General features: G+C 37.4%; 1 protein-coding gene across 17 annotated transcripts in view; it reads left to right on the top strand.

Annotated features, from left to right (window-relative positions):
• The window catches only part of CTNNA2 (catenin alpha 2), a 468,972-nt gene that overhangs the window by 412,283 nt on the left and 43,640 nt on the right, over positions 1-13,049 (top strand). For all 17 annotated transcript variants that reach the window (XR_008436616.1, XR_008436617.1, XR_008436618.1 and 14 more), the window contains one exon: positions 10,707-10,858. Coding sequence is in view for 10 of the 17 variants with exons in the window: in XM_053974852.1 (XP_053830827.1) it covers positions 10,707-10,858 (152 nt within the window). In the remaining 7 variants the exon portion in view is untranslated. The remainder of the gene's footprint in view (positions 1-10,706; positions 10,859-13,049) is intronic.

The following is a 13,049-nucleotide window of genomic DNA, read 5'->3' as shown; positions in this document are numbered from 1 at the left end:
TTGTTTTTTGTTTTTAAATGACCTTAATTTAATTTTATATTAAATGCTTTTGGAAGCTGGGAAAAATTCAGTTAAATGATGATGGAAAAAAAATAAGCAGATTACCTTTTTCGTATAATTATTATTTGTTTTTAATTGTCAACTCGGAAAACCTCTCTTAAGCCTTTTTTTCCAGAGATTTCACCGTGGTCTGTGAGTATTGGGTTAGATCCACAGTGGAGAAATATGGGTACAGTGTTATGTAAAGACAAGCACCTTGCTAATGGTTTTGTTTTGTTTTGGTTTTTTTTAGGGGGGAGAAAATTAATTTCTCATGAAAATGATGTTGATAGTTTCCGAGAAAGGGAAACTGCAATCATTGTTTCAATAACCAGTCTCACCTCCAAATTTTGTTTGTTGTTTTAATTTATAGCCACTGGAATATATGGGGTGGGGTTTTTAGTGTTTCAGTGCATTGTTGCCTGTGCTTGTCTAACAAACTGCCTTTAAAGCCAAGTACTTGATAAAGGCTGGATTCATTTCTCTGGCAGCAGTTTTAGGGAGTGACAGACTGGTTAAAGTCCTTTTTGAATAGAGTACTTTCATTTTCCTTTAAAAACCATCACAAAAACTTAGCTCTTGCTTGCTGATTTTCTTATAAATCCAAGATGAAACCTATAAAACCACAGAGTTGATGGGGCTCGCTGGGAACAAACACCAGACTCATTGATTTTGGTGGATGTTACTCATGCAGTAATAAACCAGAGCTTCAAGGTTCAATTTTTTTTTGCTGATTGTTTGGTTTTGTTGGTTGGTGGTTTCTGGTTGTTTCTTTGTGGGTTTTTTTTTGTTTTGTTTTTTTGTTTTGGTTTTTGTTTGTTTTTTTTGTTTGTTTGTTTTTTTGGGTTTTTTTTGTTTGTTTGTTTTGGTTTGGTTTTGGGGTTTTTTTTTGTTTATTTTTTTGTTTTGTTTGTTTGGTTGAGTTTTTTTAGGGTGCCTCTGTTAAGTGTTATATTGGTATTCAGATTTGTGGAAAGCTGTGAAATCATCCTGTTACAAGTTGTCCATGGTGGGGGGAAGAAAGGAGAGAAGGGTGGAAAGGAAAAGAGAAGAAAGAAAAAGTTAAAAGCAAGGACAAAGGCAAAAGGAAAGGGAAGGAAGTAAGAGGAAACAGAGCAGAATTGGTTTGAATATTGAGGTCCCTCATCCTGCTCAGTACCCAGAGTGACCAAGGCCAGCTGAGAGTTTCCCATTGCCTTCACCGAGGAGGAGGCTGAAGTGTACTCAGCAGTTACTTCAAAAGCTGTAAAAACTGAAGGCAAGAAGCCTGTGCTTCTAAACAAACAAAAAGAATTGTCCCAAGAAATAAATCAAGGAACAGGCAATGAGGCCAGATCTATTTTCCGAGATTTTTGAGGTTCAGGAAGGAGAAAAAGCTGTGGCATTCTTTAAAGGTCAAGAGGGTTGGATTTAAGCTGGGAAAACCGGAGTAGACATTGCAGGGTTGTGATGAAAAGAAGGGAATGGGAAATGAAAGGGATAAGAGTAGAACAAGTAAGACCAGAACTGCCTACTGCCTGGGAAAGGAAAACTTCCTTTTTTTTTTTTTTTTTTTTTTTTTTTTTACTCCAGTTTGCACTGGGCTGTCTGGAATCCATCCTGGAACAGCAAGTACCAAAATACTTGGGTTACTCTTGTGAGGGACACTGGAAATTTGAAATCGTCTGATTCACACCATTCACACCAGAAACTGGAGTTTCAGCTTTTAGCATGTTTTAAAAATATCCCAGTATCTTTGTAACTCACTGGTTTTAAGTAGGTCACTCCAGCTTCTGTTTTGACACAATTTGTTTTATTTTGTCTTTATCAGAATGCACTAAAGTTGAAAATCAGCACTACTGGCAATTCAGCAATAAGCCTGCGAGAGTTTTATCAGTGTGAGTAGGGCAAACTTTAAAGATATTTATCACTAGCAAAAGGCAGCTCAATGATGTTATCAAAGCTAATACTAAAATGTGGGAAAGATGGATTTTTCAGCAGTGATATGAAAGGAAACAAAATGTAGAAGCAAGAAGATGAATTTAAGCATAGCTGTAATCAAAAAAAAAACCTATATTGAATCTGAGGGAGAGCTAAAATATGTGAAATTGAGCCTATTTAAAAAATAAATGATGTTAAATTCATGTTTTATGGGAGTTCAGGTAGTTATAGTAAAACTTATGGGTACCATCATCCTGAGTACATGAGATCATTTATCCAGGAGTTCTGATCAAATTATGACTTATATTCTGCAAAGTACTGTAGAATTTTCTTTAAAGTTTTGCAAAACTGACATCTAAAGGTCAAAGTGTCACAAAAAAAAAAAAAAAAAAAAAAAAAGTAATGCATTATTAAAGAAAAGGTATTAAAGGTATTTTACAAAAGGACCAGAGAGCACCCAAGATTGTGTTCGATTGTGTTCCACTACTGCCTGGTTTGATCCAAAGAATTTTTAACCAGAGAAACACTGATCAATATAGAGAGGAATACACTAAGAAATCATATAAAATGCATTACAAAGCAATTAAATGAGACATAAGAGATTAATAAATCAGCAGTGTATCTCAAATCTGAAATCCTAGTTCTTTTTTCTCCACTTTTAAAAATGGAATAGAGTGCTGAAGGAGAATATAAGGTAATTGATCTAGATTTTCAAAGGCTTTTCCTAACATGCTGCACCCACAGCTGTTTGGCAAACAGGTAACCATGGGCTGAGTGTTAAGGCCTTTGATGGATTAAGAGCTGGTGACAAGGCACAAGTGATCATTTCTCAGAAAGCAGAAAGGGAAATCTTGTGACACTTCAGGGCCAGCACCGTGGTTGGTGTACAATGCATTCATTAACAGGTGGATAGGCAGCAGCAACATTTGCCAAAAGGAAAATGCTGTTTGGGCTGGTTGGGAGAGGAAGACAAGACTAAAAGATATTTTTATTTCATTTCTCTAGGTAAATGGAACAATTAAATCTATATTATCTGCATGGACAGGAAGGTTCTGAGTGAATTAATTGTCTCAGATAAACAGTGGCATTGTAATGGGCAGCTGAGAAATCATATTTTTTCCATGCTCAACAGCCTCACATGGGTGCTGAAGGTGTTAGGCTGTGCTTATAGGAGGATATTCACTGAATACCCCAAGGAGATATTTCCACTTTGTTCTCCACAACCTAAAGATCTTCCAGAAATGGAAGAAGAAGAAGATAAGGATTATATAATAAAAGAAAATTCAAGATTTAGCTGTGAATTAACTCAGTGAGAGTTTAAAAGAACACAGGGTTATCTATTTTGGATGTGCCAGACACTTTATATGATGACTAGTGGGTTAATAAATTAGAAATGCCCATTTTCATAAACCAGTATTATTTAGTCACTGTTCAAATCTGTTCTCAAAAACATTTCGTGCTCTTAAAAGCCTGTTTTTGTTTTTCTTTTTTTAATTAGGAGGGTGGTGTTGGAAGTAGGAAGAAATCTACCAGGTCTAGAAAATATAGGCAGAGAGATGTAGTCAATATCCATCCACCAACTCCAACAGAATGCTTTGTGAATACAAATGTGAATTGTACAATAATGTTTTAAAATAAAAGCACTGGTATTCCTTGCATCCCCTTGCCTACACACACCTACATATTGATATACACAAACTTCTAGCTAAGCCAGGAAGGGCGGTTTGCTTTTTACATAACCTACTTGGTGGCCAACAGCATGAGACTGCTTTCTTGAGGGAATTTTCTGAAGTTTGCTTTCATTTGAAATAATAACCTGAAGGGTGTTCTGTTTAGCAGGAGTAATATTTTGGGGGTGCTCACTGTGTGTAGTCTTGCACAGGTAGAGGGGAGAGTGGTGAGACACAAATGTCCCTGCAGCTGACATCTGTTATCCTCCTCTGTCCACTTTGGGATGGACCTGTCCTTAATCAGTGGCCTCCTGTGCTGGCCAGGATGCAAACAGCTCTTACCTGGCTTCTGCCCCAACATTTACCTTTCTGTCAATGGCAGTTCAGTCAGGACAAAGTTTGAAGGTGAGTTTTCCCTCTAGTGTGTGTGTCCCAGTCTCCCAACACGTGGTACCATAGCTCCAGACATGCCATTGATTTCTGTACTGTCCATCTCACCTGGGCTGCACATGAGCAAATCCATTTATTCCATTCCCACGACAATCTGCTGGGTTGCATAAACCCATAGATAAAGTTGGAGCCTTCTGGGAAGTGCCAGAAGACTTAATACAGGTGGGCCAAAGGGTCAGGACTTGGCCATAAATTCAAAGAAGCCTGAGAACTTTGTTTTTATGGGCCGTGGCTAAATCAGTGTTTGGCAGTGAAGGCTGATTCTTCCTGAAAGTCTTGTGTTCACTGCAGACTGCTACAGGGTCTCATTATTCATTATTTTTCAGCTGACATACAGCTGATATTCATTATTTTACAGCTGACTTTTAACCATTTCATCAGTGTGAGACACAGAGAGTTTGATACCCAAAACAGGGCTGGGAAAGGGTCTGGAGCCCCAGGAGCAGCTGAGGGAGCTGGAAAGGGGCTCAGCCTGGAGAAAAGGAGGCTCAGGGGGGACCTTGTGGCTCTGCACAGCTCCTGACAGGAGGGGACAGCCAGGGGGGTCGGGCTCTGCTCCCAGGGAACAGGGACAGGAGGAGAGGGAACCGCCTGAAGCTGTGCTACAGCAAGTGTAGATTGGATATTAGGGAAAGTTTTCTTCAACCAAAGGCTTGTCCAGCCCTGGCACAGCTGCCCAGTTTGGAGTCTCCATCCCTGGAGGGATTTAAAAGCCATGTGGATGTGGCACTTGGGGACATGGGTCAGTGGTGGCCTTGGCAGTGCTGGGTTAAGGGTTGGACTCCATGATCTGAGGGATCTTTTCCAACCCAAACATTGATACGTTATGTAATGTTCCAGTAGACTTTTATAAAGCTTTTTCTTTTCAATTAGCAATATAATAGTCATGACTGAAATGTAAATTAAATTATATGAGACCAGGAATTAAAAACGTCCTGTGAAGTATTTAGAATCTTCTGATAAGGAATGTACAGTTCTTTTAGAAACAGACTTTGACAAACACTTTGAGCTGAATAAAGTATCGTATTTCATTCCTTATTCATCTGTCAAACGAAACAGAGAAACTGTGCTGTCTTTGACAGAGGATGTCAGATATCCCTTAGGGATGATCTTTTAAATATCTCTTTTAAATACTTGAACTTCCCAGTAGACTGCATTCTTTCTTCAGTTAAGTAAATTAAAAAATTAAAACAAAAAGAAGACAAAAAACAAGCCACCCAAACACAAAAACCAACAGAAGAAATTTCATCCAGAGGCCTGAAATTTTTAAGCTGTAACTTTGTGAATGTTTAATACTAAAACCTCTTAAATCTGGATAATGGCTGAGCTTTTTTTTCCTAAGAGAGCGTTTTTTTTTTTTTGTAGTGTAATGGATCATTCATATTTTTTTTCTTTTTAGTCTACCCTGATAACTTTAAGTTTACACTCCTGCCTGTCATTCTAGATAATTTTCTTGATTTATGTGACACAAACAGCTATGATGTTTAGGAGAAGCACAAACATTTTCAGAGACCCTGAAACTTCTAGCAGTGTAGTAGCCCAAACCTTTCATTGTTAAATAATCTTACCCACAAGTGACCAGATTTTTAAAGACATTTAAGGGCTACTTAGATAAGGTGATTGGCACCTTAAATGATGTGTCTCTATCAACATGGCATAGGGAAAATCAGTTTTCTTAAGGATGGATACAAATGCTTAAAAAAATAGAGAGGTATGAGGGCCAGCCAGAGGGCACAGCTGGGTCCAGTGGGTACAGGAGAGCAGCCACTTCTCTGCTGCTCAAATATCAGATTTGTCTGAGGACAGTCTGGCTCTAGGGAACAACCCCTGGTCTTTGAGAGGGGCACTTCCCTTGGATCCAAATCCCTGGATTCTAAAAAGAGTCAAGTAGGTGCTCGTCTTTTCAAAATCAAACTCTAAGAAATAGCTCTGCTGGTGCTTTTCAAAAATTGTCTTCTGGCCAAAAAAATGCCCCAAAGATGAGACCCCTGGGAATCCTTCAGTTCCAGTGAGATTGGGATGGAAAGGAGCCACATTGTGCTCAGCCTGATTCAGAGCCAAAAGTGTGCCAGGATTTGGTGCACAAATGGGGTTGATTTGTGCCTAAACTTGGTTGTCTAAAGCAGACATCAGGTCTAAGCCAAACACCTCCCTCACTCTTCAGTGGGCAGAGGAAAATCAGAATTTTATCCAGCTGAACCTGAGTCTTTAAAGTAGGGTAGGTGTGATTAATTGTCTCATGGAAGCATCTACTGTTCTCTGCCTGGTATAAGGAAAGAGATTTAAAACTTCCAGTTGTATGATGTAAGACAAAACCAGACAAATTTCCTCACTCCCATTGATGCTACTAAGAATTAGAAACCCATGCACCTGAAGGGTCCTTGACCTTTATTGCTTTTTTTGTGTCTTAATTATCCCTTTACACATTTCTGAACATTCACATCTACTTAAGATTCTGAGGAATTCAAGTTCCTAAATAATAAGGTCATAAAAGTGCAATAAATCAGCAAGGCAGTCATTTAATCTTGCATATTAATGAAACGTTTTGTTCTAATGCTACGAACAAGAACGCCCAAACATTTTTTAATTTCTATCTCAATAATTTTATTATGTAACCTAGCATTTCTCTGTCTTTCTGGGATCTTATTGTTCCCATGTCACTAAACAAAAATTGCAGTGATGTTTCTAAATACCAAAATCGCAGTACAAACTGATTGCCATAAGAGAAAAAGTCAACAGGGAATATATTTTTAGGAAGCAGATAATTACTTGATAATTTTAATATGTAGGAGATATGGGTGGGTGGGAGAAAAACAAGAAGAGCTTTAGAGAAAATATTTTCTTTGTGGAACAGAGGGGTTCACCAAAAAAAATACAAGTTTGATCAAGGCATGAATTCACACATGGTGATAAGCTGGATTTCTATTATGCATCAGCCAAAAAAAAAAAAAAAAAAAAAAAAAAAAGCATAATTCAAAAGAATTAATCAGTTGATAAAATGGAAGTAATTTCAACTTTTCTGGTTCCAAATTTTTCTCCAGCAGCTATTCAACCTAGATTTTGTTGGCATTGGGCTTGCTTTCAGTGCCATTGGAAACTCATCCACAGAAAGGCTTTCAAATCTTTATTTTGTTGGAATGACAAAGTCAGTGAATTAGAAGTGTTGCTATTAACTTGGGACCTGATTCTGTCAACATTTATGCAGGTGCCTAATTAATTCATGTAGTTAGGCTGAGAGATTTTAATGGACCACATTTTTCAGTATAAGCATATGTGTGACTGTTTTCAAGGCCACAGCTCAAACTAAGAAACCAATATTTAATTTTTCTCCAGAAGTATTGATTTGCTTCTGAATCTAAAATTTATAGCCAATTTCTCTGTGCATAATAAATGAATCTGATGCATTTACACGTTTTAACTCCAGATTCAATGCATGCCTTTGCCTGAATTTTACTTGTGGTTCTTTCACTTTTGGCACACAAATATCCTTCTTTGTGTGGTAAATAATAGAGAAAAAAGATTGGAGGTTTTTCTTCATAGCGCTCAATAACCTAAACTGGAGAATAATACATTTCTCAACTCAGTTTTCAATTTTCAAAGACTTCACTGCTTTAAATGACAACATATGCTTCGAGAAGCAATAAGTAATGGCCTCCTATTAAAGGTAGTTTTTTTCTTGCTTGTCCAATCAAAACTGAGCACTGATGTAAAAATACAATTGGCAAGCAAGCAATTCACAAAGCAGTTTATTATCTATTCCCATTTTGAAACAGCAGATAATGTTCACGTGTGGTATTGTAAATGAGGGACTAAATTATAGCCAGGTCTGCAAAATCAGAACTGGTCAGAGAAGCTTCCACACCCAGTGGAGGTAATAAATGTGGTCAGGAATGAATACCTTGAGTTCAGCAATAGGAATGAAGTGTAACTTTCCACCTTACAACCATTAAATTTAAATTTCCCTCGTTTTGTTCTAAGAATGTCACATGTGCCCATGACAAGTCCAGCTGTGTCGTGTCTGATCCCCTCCATCACTGCCCTGTCAAGGGAAATATTGTAAAAGCTTGGTGGAACTTATTTCCACAAATCTGTGGCCTGTCCAGCATCTGCTGGTTATTTACAGATAATTAAACATTAATTGTGCCACGTCATGTTTCATTTTATTTCTGGATACTGAAATTATGTTGAATATTGTATAAATCTTCCTTCCTTTCTTCTCTACCTTTACATGAACATTTATATAAGGATTATATACCTTTATCTAAAATAGACAAGTGCTTCTTTTTTTTTTTTTTTTTTTTTTTTTCCAAAATCCCTGGTATTTTCACCATTAATGTTTTTCTTGAGTTCTCCAAAATTGGTTCAGAAATTGCTTTGATTTTTTTTTAAGAACTACTGGGTAAATTTTACTATACTCTTGTTAACTTGAACACATATGTAAAAAATAAATTTCCTTATGCTTATGTAGATATTCTTCAAACTGCCCATTCCTAATTCAGGCCTGTTGCTCCTACTATTAATTATATCAAATAACTGACCTCCTCTGCTAGTTAAGAAATTTTGAACAGAAATTTAAGGTTAAATTTAATTTAACCCTAAATATTAGGGTTCTTTACCTCCTTTTCTTTTTATTGATGTCATTATTGCATCTCTAGTATTACTTGTTTTATCCAAACAACCCAAAATAATTTCTCTTTTATTCTTTAGGTTTACTTGTTTACATTATATTTTTAATGATTGCTTTTTGATATTCAGGCTTGAGACTTCCTTATGCAATCATATTAGTCTCCTACTACACTTTCAAGTGTTCGATTAATTAAGATAATTTGATATATGCATTTATTAAATACTCTTTCCAAAACTTCCATCTCTCTCAAACTCCTTTTCTAATTAAAATATTTCCCCTCTGCCTGGCAATGTTTTGTTAATGTTTACTTTTTTAAAGTCTGTTGTTGCTGTCACTTTTTTCCTGTTTCTTCAGTGTATCCCAGGAACTTACTGAACATTATCTGCATGGAAAATACAAATCTGTTCTTTCATCTGTCTATATGAAACATAAATATAAATATAAATATAAATATAAATATATATATATATATATATAGTAATGTATAGACTAGATTTGAATCACTATATCCCTTTAAAGGTTTCCTCATTTGCATCCAATGCATAATATTTAAATGCCAGAAACAGAAAGTTTGAGCTCGTGGTTGCTGCCACTTCTTCAAAATGTACACTGTTTTAAATCATGGGGTTTTTTTGTGGTTTTACTTTAAGTCAGATACTGTAAAATAAATTTAAGAACTTTCAGTCAAGAAGAAAATGTGGTTTCCTAACACAGTAGAAGTCCCTGGGAAAGAATGTCATTGCTCTTGATGAAAATAACACTGGAAATTCCTCTTTGTATTCATCAGTTGGGTTCAAGTTACCAATAAGTGTATTAAAAATAGGGTTTAGGGAAAAGATAGGCAAAAAAGGTAATATTTTAACAACAACAACAACAAAAAAAGGCAATAACTGTTGTGGGAATCATCATTTCCTGCTCTTCTAATTATATTGCCAAAATAGTAAAGTCAGTGATACATGATCTGGATACCTAAATGCTAGAATAAAAGTGATGTGGATATGATGAAAAGATGGCTATCCATAAACTTAAACTTGACCCTAGTTCCTTAAATCCTTAAGAATTAATGCAACTGCATCTTTTTCCCCAGGTTTCTAATGAAACATTTTTTATATTTGTCCTCGATGAGCACAGTCCTCCAATATTAATGTTAAAATTATGAAGAGGAGTAAACAAGTACAGGAATGTAGGTGCAGTATAATCAGTGGGACCTGATGTTCGTGTTTGTAGGATTTGGGTTTCAGTTTTTAGATTTGAAGTGTTATTCTCCTGCAAACATGATGTGCAGGAAGTGATTATACCTTCAAAGGAATCCTCCATGAAATTTGAAGAAAAGTCTCTTGCTACTTCAAGCAATGCTCTGAAACCATTTACAAAAGTAAATAATAGCTTTAGATTGTGTATTAAATAAGTTTGTACCACAGGTTGTAATATTTTTAACTATTATCTATGGCTATGTCTTGTGTTATAAACATGGTGATAGTGAAGAAACGGAAGATTCATTTAAGTGTCTTCACAAAAGTATACCCTTGATTTTGCATTTTTTCCCTCATAAAATTATTATTATTTAGTATGAGCTAGAGTGTAAATTATGTAAATTATCAGGCATAATGGCTACAGTTTGCTTTGATCACTTGATACAAATATTTGCTGTGCTCATTATAGGTTGTAAAGTTCTTAAATGAACTTTACTGCCTGCTCAGGTATCTTGCAGACTTTTAAAAGTCAGTAAATCACAGTTTTTGAAGGAAGTTTTCTATTCTTTTTTGCACAGTTGGAGGAGAGAATACAGAGGTGGTTATTTCCATGCTGTCAGATAAAGTGCTAGAGCTGTCCACGTGCAGGGTGGGTACAAACCCATCCATGAGCCTCCCTGTGCCTGGGAATTTCCAGGACAGCACGTGCCGTGCCTCCTGGAAACTACCCATGCCCCAGAGCAGCAGGAAAGTGTTCAGGAGAGAGCACTGATCTAATCCTGCTGCCTCTCCTTGTGTTTAACCCAGTGATGCCACGTTTTGCTGAGCAAGTGGAGGTGGCCATTGAAGCCCTGAGTGCCAACGTGCCCCAGCCCTTCGAGGAGAACGAGTTCATCGACGCCTCCCGCCTGGTCTACGACGGGGTCCGGGACATCAGGAAAGCTGTCCTGATGATCAGGGTATGTAAAGCACCTGGGGAGTGGAAGCTGGGATTTACAGGGAGGTGTCATGGATGAGAGGGATGCAAAAGCTCCTTGGAATCAGCCTCGTGTTGTAATAAGGCAGAAAAGATTGACATTGAAGCAGGCATGAAACAGAAGTACATACAACAACAAAAGAATTAGTAAATAAAGAGATGAGGTTATTTAGTGGATGAATCACAATTAGTATGTTAATCAGCTAGAAGATTTGATCACAACTGTCAATAGATGCAAACTTCATTACTGTTTCCATAGTAATGGCATTAATTTGGCAAGCTCTTCAAAGTTTGTATGGATTTTTTCTTTATTTGGGGTTTTTTCCCTATGTCTGTGTGCTGCCTGGGATGCGAGGTAGGTCTGGTAAAAATCTAAATGAATAAATCATCTTGCTGTTCCAGTCAGCTGCTGCAGGGATGGTTTTGAATGTTTACCAAAGTAAAAAACGTGTCATTTCAGTGTTGACTAACCAGTTGATTTAATTTGCTTAGACATCTTTTAATAAAATAAACAAACAAATAAAAGACACCACAGAACAACATCATTGTTGTGATAGTAGGTGTGTATTGCTTTTCGCTTTAGTCAGCAAAGATTTTAAAAAGAAATACAGCAAACCAAACCCAGTTTGGACATCTCTTCAGCAACTGAAACTCTTATTCAAAACCCAAATTACCTTGAATCTGCCCTAATGAAAGCCATGTACAAGTAAACTATGGAGAAAAGCACAGAGGAAACTTGAGGCAAATAACAGGGCTGAAGCATCAACTGATCCCTTTGAGCAAACAGGTAATGTGCACTTGTGGTCGTGAGTGTATTATAGCTCTGATGTAAGACTTCAGGCAGTTGGAACCCTCCAAAATAGCTCAATTTTAGTAATCTGTCATTGTGTATTAACATTTAGAGGAAAGGCTTTTGACAGGCTTAATTTTGTAACTGCCAAAGATAAATTCCATTCTCATACCCAGTGCTCATCCCAGGTGGCCTGAATTATAGTCATGGCTTGTGCTGGGACAAACCCATCCTGTTCTCTGGGTTTGCAGTGTTAGAGGATTGGCAGCTCTCCTGGAAGGGGAGGGAAATCTTTACTTGAATTGCTTCCCTGTGAGGGTGGGCAGGCCCTGGCACAGGGTGCCCAGAGAAGCTGTGGTTGCCCCTGGATCCCTGAAGTGTCCAAGGCCAGTTTGGATGGGGATTGGAGCAACCTGGGATAGTGGGAGGTGTCCCTGCCATGGCAGGGGTGGGACTGGATGAGCTTTAAGGTCCCTGCCAACTCAAACCATTCCAGCATTCTATGATTCTGGGAAATGAAAGATCTTCATAGTGGAGGATCTCTGTTTTCCCTTTGATTTTCCAGCTCCTTAGTCTGTAACAACAATTTCCAAACTTTTCTTAGGACAAGAACAACTGCTTAGCACACTTTAATCTTTTCTAGTCACTTTGAACTGTGATTGTGGCATAGACTCAATCATCAGGTGGGATCTCCTACAAACCCAGGTTTTCCAATCCCCTACACAGAGTTCCAGCTTCCAGAAACCCCCTATACATCAGTTACCCCCAAGAGTTTGCCATGAAATGTCCATCCTGGTGAGATGTTTCTAATTTTAAATTTTGAATTTTGAAGGCCTGATCACTTCCTTTGTCACTGCCTGACTCTTCTGTGTACCTGGAGAGCTGATCAGCATTCAGGCTTCTCAGTCTCCTTAGGAAAATCCCAAGTTGCTTTTGCCATTATATCACTATACTTTCCACCCATTGTATGATATGACTTAATGAATTCTGTTTGCCCAGATTAGGAAGATTTATTTTTGCCTTCAATTAACTTATTTATGGAGCTCAATGTAATACTCCTTACCCAGGCAGAGAACTAAAGCACATAAATGGACTCATTATCCATGTGAGTTAACTGGAAAAATCCACATATAAGCTCACACAGACCAGAGTTTGCTGAATCAGAGCCTTATTTGCTGTAGAAAAAAAGTTTAGTTTCACTTTGAGATACTCTTTAACATTTCCATCTGAACATCTCACACTGAAATGGGATGTATAATTAAAGGGTGAGGCTATAAAAGCCTTTAGAATATTTTAATCTAGTAATCTATCAAATATTATGCACCCTTTAATTCAGGTGGTAAAACTTTTTCAGAATTGCAAAAAAAGGAAAAAAAATCCAATC

The sequence above is a fragment of the Vidua macroura genome, chromosome 4 (assembly GCF_024509145.1).
Source record: "Vidua macroura isolate BioBank_ID:100142 chromosome 4, ASM2450914v1, whole genome shotgun sequence".
NCBI classification, from domain to species: Eukaryota; Metazoa; Chordata; class Aves; order Passeriformes; family Viduidae; genus Vidua; species Vidua macroura.
This window is presented reverse-complemented; position numbering and strand designations above follow the sequence as displayed.